The 9,714-nt window shown below is 36.2% G+C and overlaps 2 protein-coding genes across 2 annotated transcripts; both read left to right on the forward strand.

The window, feature by feature from the left end:
* The first annotated feature begins 1,198 nt into the window (after positions 1 to 1,198).
* Positions 1,199 to 3,890, forward strand: LOC107943828 (uncharacterized). The gene is made up of 4 exons (XM_041105341.1): positions 1,199 to 1,633; positions 1,751 to 1,913; positions 1,992 to 2,814; positions 2,906 to 3,890. Exons 2-3 carry the CDS (start codon positions 1,761 to 1,763, stop codon positions 2,379 to 2,381), a joined length of 543 nt encoding a protein of 180 aa, XP_040961275.1. The 5' UTR covers positions 1,199 to 1,633; positions 1,751 to 1,760; the 3' UTR covers positions 2,382 to 2,814; positions 2,906 to 3,890.
* A 4,322-nt stretch (positions 3,891 to 8,212) lies between these two features.
* Positions 8,213 to 8,969, forward strand: LOC121223308 (uncharacterized). The gene is made up of 2 exons (XM_041104485.1): positions 8,213 to 8,388; positions 8,525 to 8,969. Exons 1-2 carry the CDS (start codon positions 8,213 to 8,215, stop codon positions 8,967 to 8,969), a joined length of 621 nt encoding a protein of 206 aa, XP_040960419.1.
* Positions 8,970 to 9,714: the final 745 nt, after the last annotated feature.

Below are 9,714 nucleotides of genomic sequence, written 5' to 3' on the forward strand. Positions count from 1 at the left end.
TAAAGTCATTTTCTCCTTCAATAATGGACATTTAATTCTTTTCAAAATTCTCTTTACCTTATAAAATGAGTTTCTTGAAATAGCTCTCTCTCATTCTGTTCTTTTATCTTCTCGCTATGCTTATACTCTAAATTCTCTTTTGTTCTCAAAACGCAACTGTTTTCGCATTTCGCTCTCTTACTCTCGTTTCACTTCGAAAAAACATAGGAGCTTTGCTGTTAAAATAAAATATAATGAAAACGTCTTTGTATTAGCAAAATCAGCCTAGAACTTGAAAGTCGTGCATTCTTCTGTGAAACTTTTGATGAATTTTGTTAATATTTTTAGCTTAGTCATTTTAAAGGGTACTTGTTTGAGTTGCATCGCATTTTCAATGGCTATATCAGACAACGGCATTTTCATTTCTCCAGAGTTGGCAAAGTCATTTGATTTTACTTCGGAAGAACGAATATACAATTGGTATTTTATTCTTGAATCTGATAATCAGTTCTTTGTTTTCTTTTTTATAAAAAAAAATTCTAGATTCATCTTTTTAAATTGAATTTTGATGTTTTTATGTTGTTTGCTCCTTATCTTTGGCAAAAAAAAGTTTTCGATTTAGTGAAGTTAACTTAAGTGATTAAATGTATTAATGTTAGAGAAGAGGTTGTTTTAATTATTTTATCCCTATAATACAGATATATTCATTTTTTTCATGTCCAAATATATGTAGGATAATCGCGTTTACATATTTTATCTTTATATAGCTTTTTACGGGTTAATAATTCTTATTTTATTGATTTATACATGTTTGTGTATTCGTGTGTAGTGTTTTTTTTAATGTTATGTCATGTATTATATAGTTTTTTGGTTTTTTTTTTCTCGAATCGGGTATTCGGGTTTATGTTGTGCTTTTATTCTTTTCACCGTGATTAATATTTTGACTAACTGAACATTAGATTTAATAATATAATCATACTGGTTTGTGTTTGTAAAGTTTCAAATAGATGAAATAAATCTATCATATTAATCGAGCATACTATATTTTTTTAATATATATTTAGCTGTTAAATGTTTTTACATTGAACAAATTATTTGATATATTTTTAATTTTTTTTAAAATTTGATGGATGATTTATGTGAATAGAATATGAAATATGATAGTATTGATGGTAGGGTTAAACAATTACATATCCTATGAAAAGTTACGAAAGTGCATAAGCACTCATACAAGTGGATTCCTCCTGTCTGTATAAAATAAGTTTTTCATTCCTCTTTTTGGTCGACATAGCTAGCATAATTAAAGACATTGGATCACTTTTCAAGTTAAAATTTTGACCTCATATTGATCTTAAGTATTTCGTTTATGCAAGTCCGGCAATGTTTTTTTGTCAAACTTTGTTAAACTTCAGCATATGTGTCCCTTGCTTAGAATTAGATATGGTTCTATGTTCATTTCTTGTAACGAACTTTGTTAACATATATTTCTGTTGAGAGCATTTATGGAACTCTTGGAGATCAGGTGGCTGTCTCAAGGCTATTTCAGACCAAAATTTGACTGGGAAAGTGATCCTTTTGTCATATCAATGCCACCTCCTAATGTTACTGGCTCTCTGCACATGGTCCAGATCTGATGTGAAATCTGAATACATCGGTAAGTAGGTGCCCAGTAGTAGTATATCAAAGTTCTAATCTGCTTGTAATTTGTAAAGAATACGCATGCATTTTTCAAGCAATGACGTAATTTAGGCTTATTTTTGTGTGTGTTTAGGTTAGAACTGATGGGATCCTGTGGGAGCAAGGGTTCTTGCAGGGGAGGAGCTTCCTCGTTGAGTGGTGGGAGGAAGGGAATATCTATTGGAAAGAATAGAGTTTTCCAATCCTCTTGCCTGGGAGCTATTTCTGGATCTGCTGACTCCCACTTTGACCGTCAGGTCTTTCTCCATTCTCTTGTCTCATTTTTTCCCCTCTCTCTTCTTCCTCTTCCTTGAAAAAGAAGTTCGCTTCTTCAGGTGGTTGTTGTTGATCACCATAATAAAGACTACGGCTCTAATTTCACCAACCAGAACAGCAGAGAACGGGAATCTGTGTCGGATCAAGTGAAAAGAGAATGTTCCAGAAAGGTTGAAGCTGAATCGGCATCTGATTATGAAATGCCACTGCCATGCATATCTTCCAATGGTGTAGATATAGATGCCTCGAGAAGTGGTAGCAGCTCTGGCAGAGCCACCACAGCAGTGCATCACTCTCCTTCTCGCTGCCTCTCTGGCTATTCTCCCTTAATCTTTAATGATTCAGACACAGATAGGGAGAGGGATAGACGTGTTGGAGTTGGAAGTCGAGAATCTGTTGAAAGGAATGTTCGTTTTAGCAGAACATTTAAGTGTTGGAAGGCTTCGTGAGCGTGTTCTTCGCAGACCTTCCTTATCTAATTTCACATTGTGCCCTTTACAACAAAGTAGTCACCTCGGCAGTCAAACTCACGCATTTAGAGGAGACAGGGACACGAGACAATTTGCTACCTCGCCTTCCAAATCTACTTCCGTTTCCGGCTCCGCACATACTACCACCGTTCTATCCCACACCCCCGTTTTTAACATTCAGGGCCATGAAGTTGAAACTTCACAATCTAGAGAAGCCAGGCATCATGATTTACTCTAGCACAGATCCAATTTCCTTGAAAGGAGGAGAAGAATACGATCTCAGGTTTCTGATCTTCTGGCACCCGTGACCCAACTTCACAATCTAGAGAAGCCAGGTATCATGATTTACTCGAGCACAACTGTTAGGGCTAGTCTATACAGAATCGTTATGTTAGCTGAAGCTTTATTTGAGGTAATTTTTATTTCTTATGTTATTAGTCTGGGTGGGTCTTCTTTCTCTTTGCACCTATCTGTTGGAGTTAATTTCTATGCATTTTAACTAGGTTCTGGATGAAATCCACCAGCAGTCTGTGGTTTTATCTTCTCGAGCTTCTGTATCTTCAATTGGATCTGTTCCCGCTCCTAATGAAGTTGTGGAATTGCTTCCTGTGAAAATTTATAACAAGTCACACAAACTTCATAATGATGAGGCTGGACATTAAGTATTTATTTTTCTCTGCTGTTTGAGAAATGTGAAGCACACTTGAAATTTTTTTTTTTTGTTGACGGATAGTTGAATATGAGATTTAACTGTGTGTGCCTTGACTTTAAATGGACCTGCAACAAAAGAATATGTGGTTGGCATTTTAGCTTAGAGTAAGTTATGAATTTGTATATGAGGTCAAATAAAACATAATCAGTTCTACAAAGCAGAAACTAAAAACTTTCTGAGCTACAAATTGATAATGAGACAGTTTGATTCATATCATAACTATAATTAAGCTAATGAAAATATGAGACTAAAATAAATAATAAGGTAACTAAACTTTTTTCTTTGTTTGAGAATTTAAAGCTGAATGGCTTAAAATCAGTATCCAATCAGCGAATTAAGTGCGCTAAGAAGAATGATTGTTAGTTTACCATCACGTAGGAATTGGAATCTAGATCATTTTTGGATGCTAAGTTTTAAGGCATGCTTCCAAGTTATAGTCAGCAGTAGGCTCATGAAGGTTTGGCGTCTAACACTCTTAATGAGCTTGCTTGAAAACGTTTAGTTTAGAGATTTTGTGGAGCTGGGTTGGCATGAAATCACAAGAATGATACATGTCCTGAGAATTTTCCTGTATTGAGAAAGTGACCTTTAGAAACTACAATTATAATGGGTATCTCCATTGACAATGATGATGCTCTTTTCCTATTTATATTCATATATATATTAATGAATTTTGGTCTTCCTGGTATTCTAGGTGATAGTTTATTCTTAATGGAACTTTGGATATGTGGTAAATATTTTCGTTTTGTGGAGTAAATTTTGGTACAGAAATTGCATATTAGTCGAACATCATCTGTGTATTCAATTGTATGTGTTTTTTGTTTTTTAAGGATATTGCTTATGGATTCCTCAATGAAGATATCTTTCAATCGTTGCATTAGAGATGGAGATTTGATTATTGTAAATGAGAGGCACGATACTATGAAAGCTGTTAAAGTGTGCGAGAATTTGATTCTTCAAAATCATGTCGGTGTATTTAAACATTCAGATTGGGTCGGGAAGCCATTTGGTTCCATAACTTTCAGCAACAAAGGTGGATTTGTTTACCTATTGGCTCCGGCACCGGAGTTATGGACTTTGGTTCTAAGTCATAGGACTCAGATTCTTTATATTGCAGATATTAGCTTTGTGATTATGTACTTGGAAGTAGTTCCTGGTTGTTTGGTTCTTGAATCCGGGACCAGTAGTGGCTCCAACGGGACATGTGTATACCTTTGATTTCCATTAACAGAGGGCTGCCTCAGCTAGGTAAGCCTTAATGTTTATCGTTTGCAAAAGTGCATTGTGATGAAATATGATATAGTAACTGCTTAGGTTGAACTTGAATTCTGGGTTATCTTGAGTTGATGTCTTCATAGATCTACATTTTGTTGCCGTGATACTTCATTGTCTCTAATTGTGTCGGTTTACAGATCTTTATTAGTTTCATTAGTGAGTGCATTGCTATGAAATTTTGGTTTCAAAGATAATTATGAAATATGATTTTAGAAACTGCTTAGGTTGAGCTTGAATTCTAGGGAGATTTCAGAAGTCTGTTCAGGTAGATGTATTCTTCGATCGACATTCTGTTGCTGTCATGCTTCATAGTCTCAAAATTATCTTGGTTTTATGGAACCTTGCGTAGGTCTCATTTATGATGCATATTTTGTCCCATTATATGGTTTCTGTTTGTCTAATTGATAATAGAAAGATCAAAGGATGGTTGTTTTTTTTTCTTTGATTCTTCTGTGTTGGTTCGCGAAAGAAGGAATGTTTTACGATTTTTCACTCCTTCAACAGAGAGGACTGGAATAAGCGCTTTAGTCACTGTGGGAGTCCGAGATATTCAGGGTCAGGGATTTCCGATCAGTTTTCTGGGTTGGCTGACTCCGTATTTCTGGACCTACCGCAACCTTGGCTGACCATTCCTTCAGCTTGAAACATGTTGAAACAAGATGGAACTCTGTTCCTTCTCACCTTGCATCGAACAAGTGCAACTTCATGTGAAACTTAGATTTGACTTTACAGGTAACATATTAGAAACAAGTTATCCTATCTTGTTCAAGCAGTTTTTCTTTTAAAGCATCATGAACTTTTGCTTGTAATATGCACAAATATATGGACCTTTGAAATGCTGCTCCACATGTATGAAATCCGTGAATGGAAAATGGATCACTTGAAGGTCAATGATGGGAATTCCACTGCATGCCCTCCACGTAAGAGGAGGCAGCCTTCAAGTGAAGCAAGTGTGGGGGACAATGCAAGTTCTCCAACAGTCATGGCTTGGCCATCTGCCGAAACTTGAGGGCATACCGGATATTTGACATTCGCAAGGAAGTGTTTCTTAAAAAAAAAAACTCTTTAATAAGTTGCAATCAATTCAAACACTGAGTTTTCATCCTGCTATTATGATTGATTCTTTGCTCACTCAGTGACACATTCCTGAGTATTCACTTTACAAGTTTTCGTCCTATTTTTGGCCTGGTTTTAAATCACTGTTGTGAGTTTAACATTGTCCAAGTTCAGGTCAGACTAGGCCTACAGGTATCATAGTGACTTTTGATAATTAAATGATACATTAAACAGCTTCCAACGTCTCTCTAAATTCTTGATGAGAGACCCTTCTTTCTCCTGTAAATTGTGTCTACTTTGTATCCCTTTATTCTGATTTTTACCTTCTTTTTCTTTTGTTTTTATTTATTTTCTCTTCCTCCCTTTCTTTACTACAGCAGGACGTTGAAATCCCCTTCTTCATCGGATTGCAATTTCAGGTATGATTTTCACTTCTACTAACTTTTTCTTTTCACGTCTTTTTTAGTTTCAGACCTATGTTTATCTTCTTTTATTTCTGTGGGTATTGTGGTTTTCATCTCTGTTTTAGTTTTCAGATTATGCTTCTTTTTTTGATTTTTCAGTGTGTTTTTGTTATTCGTTTTGGTGTTCAGCCTTATGAAACACTGCTTATATTCGTCTTTTTAAATCTTGTGATGTCGTCATCTTTTTGATAGTTTATCGCCTGTTATATGTTTTAATTTTTTTTTGATTGTTTGTTTTCTGTATTTAAGGACATTTTCTTGCAAATCTTTGAGTCCTATTTATGAGATTTTATAGTGAAGATATGTTTCTAAGAACTATATAATTATCTACCCTAAAACCCTAACTGATTAGCAGAAAGTAAATGGAAATATTTTCTTGTTTCTTTCCCTTTTATTGTCTCCTCATTTTCCCTTTTTCAACAAGTAAAAACATTATATTTGTTGAAGGAATAAGAAAACACTAATTAAATCATACTGAGTTTTTAAATATTTTCAGAGAATTTGACATTAAATACTGGGTTAATTTTCATTCTTATTCATCTTTGGGGATATCCCATCATATCCTGATCGGGATAGGCTATTCCAAGAATATTCCCATCATATCCCATCCCGACTCTTCGTTTTTAGTGCCCGGTTCAGCTGTTTTGGCATCCAGTTCAGGTTTTTTAAGTGTTTGGACCGGGCTACCTGTCGTACTTATTCCAACCACGGATATCCCATTCCCGGGATATCCCGGTTGGGGATACCCTTGTGAAGGATACCCCGGCTTAGGTATATCCCATCCTGGGATATCTCTTTGTTCTTAAGTTTATTGCCTTTATGTTATGAACAGCTGTATAAGTGGTACTGATACCCAGTTTCTATGAAACCCAGCAATAACTTTAAAATAGCCCCAAATACCAATAAACAATAAATGCAAACATATTTCAATCTTTTAAAAAAAGTCTGCTAAAATAGCACGCCTCTGTCTGCGCTCCTTGCAGTTCTTTAGGGTTTCTTTTGTTTTTGTTTTTTTTAGGTTTTATTTTATCTTGATTTGTTGCTTTCTGTCTCTTGATGCGACGGTAAATATCAGATCTCTTTAGTACAGCAATTTCAAGGAACGAGTTAGTATGGAGACGGAATTTGCGGGACTATCTTTGGAGGAGGAGGAAGATGAAATTTTACAAGTACAAACTGAAACTAATACAGACAGAGAAACGGAAGTTTTGCAATTGGTAGGATGCTTTTTAACTGCAAGTATTCATTTTCCAGCAATGACAGTACAATGGCGAATTTGTGGCACCCTGTAAAAGGAGTTCAGATTAGAGATTTGGGGAAAAAAGCTATCTATTTCAATTTTTTCATATAATGGATCTTGAAAGGGTTATTAAAGATTCACCTTGGACTTTTAACAATCATTTATTGATTCTTCATAAGTTGAAAAGGGGGAGGATCCTTTGAAGGTTTCTTTAATCTACTCAACTTTGTGGGTTCAACTTTATAATGTTCCTATTGGTTTTGTTTCGGAAAATCTGGCAATTCAATTGGGCAATTTCATTGGTGAATTCATGGAGTATGATGGTTCAAGTCTGGGTAAAGATAGCAGGAATTTCATGAGAATAAGAGTTAAAATTGATGTACTGCGTCCTTTGAAAAAGAAAAAACAGATAATGTGTTATGGAAAGTGTTCATATGTGCCATAGTAATTCCTTTTGTGAAGCAAGGATGGCGGAAGGAGTGGAAACTAAAGAGATGGGATGAGATTTATCACTTAGGGCACAGTCTCGACGAGCTCAAACGATGACAAGTGTATGGCTGCGAGAAGAAGGGGAGGAACAAGGAAGTGGGATCAATGGAAAAAGGCAACTTAGAAGGAACGCGGCAAGAGATCTGGCAGAAAATATGGTTAATAATGAAAATATCGATCCAATATTAGGGATTAATCTTGTAGGAAGTAGATCTCAGTCACGAGAAGTAAACGAGAAGTGGAGTGGGATTTTGATGAATAACTTAATGGAACATGATCTTGAAGATGAAGTATTTATTGGAGAGGAGGGAAAGAAGAGCAATAGAAGGGAGATGGAGGCGAATTTCGCCAAAGTAGAGTCGAACATCTCGACGGTAAGGAGTAGGAGGACATTGGAGGTGAGCAATCAATCATCGGCGGCTGCCAAATGGCAAGCCGACCGAGGGCAATGAAAATCCTAAGTTGGAATGTTCGTGGATTGGGGAGTCCACGGACAATTCGAAGACTTCGGTACATGCTTAAGTTATATAATCCCCAAGTAGTCTTCTTTATGGAGACAAAAATTAGTAATCAAATGGAAAGAGTTCGAAAGAGTTGTGGGTTTTTACACGGTATTGATGTGAGTTCAAATGGTTCTAGGGGTGGGTTGTGTTTGGCTTGGCTTGAGCACAAAAGAATCCAACTAAAGAGTTTTTCAAGAAGACATATTGATGTGATCATTGATGAAGAGGATGAAGGGCACAAATGGAGGTATACAAGTTTTTATGGGTCTCCATAAGGCTTCTAGGTACAGAGAGGAAGGACGAATGGAAGATTTTCGTAAGACTTTGGAGGAATGTGATTTATCTGATATAGGGTTTACCGGGAACTGATTTACTTGGGAAAGGGGGAATTTACCTGAGAATAATATTCAAGAGAGGTTAGATAGAGGAGTGGCGACTGCAGAGTGGCTGCATTTGTTTCCCGATTTTCAGCTTCAACATCTTCCTCATACATTTTCTGACCACTACCCATTACTGGTTAATACAAAGGAGTGCAGAGAGAGAACACAAAAAAGCTTCAAATTTGAGGCTTGGTGGGTATTGGAGGATTCGTTTTTAAATACAGTTAAAGACATATGGGAACATTCTGAAGGAGATTTTTTAAGCAAGTTGGACAGCATGAAAGAGGGGCTGGAGCGATGGGCTAGTCAAATTCGATTCTCTAGAAAAGTAAAGAAGTTGTTATCATCCAAGCTGGTTTCATTACTTGAAGAGGAAAGAGATGAAGAAAATATAGCTGACCTGATTGATACAAAGATCCAACTTAATTTCGAAATAGAAAAGGATTAGTGCTATTGGGAACAAAGGGGAAGGGTGAACTGGTTGAAATTTGGGGATAAAAATACAGCCTTTTTTCACAAAAAAGCTACACAGAAACGACAGAGGAATCTGATTCGCAAAATGAAGAACGAGGATGGGATGGAGATGGAAGATTTAAAGGAAATGGAATTAATTGCCAGGTCATATTTCAATCAGTTATTTTCTGGTGGCAGATCATGAAATTTTGAGCATGTTTTATCTGGAGTTCACAGGTGTATCTCAAACGAAGATAATTCAATGCTAAAAGAGAGTTATACAAAGGAGGAGATTCAGCAGGCTCTGTCAGAATTAGGGCCCACTAAGGCTCCAGGAGAAGATGGATTTCCAGCGTTTTTCTACCAGAAGTGTTTGGCAATTATCGGAGAAGAGGTAATTTCTTCTTGTCTCGATCAACTGAATGGAAGAATGGAGATAGGACCAATTAATAGAACAAATATTGTTTTAATCCCCAAAATTTCAAATCCAATGGATATATCGCATTTCAGGCCTACTAGTTTGTGTAATGACATATACAAATTAATGGCTAAAGTTTTAGCGAATCGTATTAGGAAAGTGTTAGACAAATGCATTGATCTTGCACAAAGTGCTTTTGTGCTTGGGAGATTGATATCAGATAATGTGTTGCTGGCTTATGAATTAATCCATACGTTGAAACAGAAGAGGTCAGGGAAGAAGGGTTTTATGGCAGTCTAGTTGGATATGAGTAAGGCATATG

This window comes from Gossypium hirsutum, chromosome D11, assembly GCF_007990345.1.
Source record: "Gossypium hirsutum isolate 1008001.06 chromosome D11, Gossypium_hirsutum_v2.1, whole genome shotgun sequence".
NCBI lineage: Eukaryota > Viridiplantae > Streptophyta > Magnoliopsida > Malvales > Malvaceae > Gossypium > Gossypium hirsutum.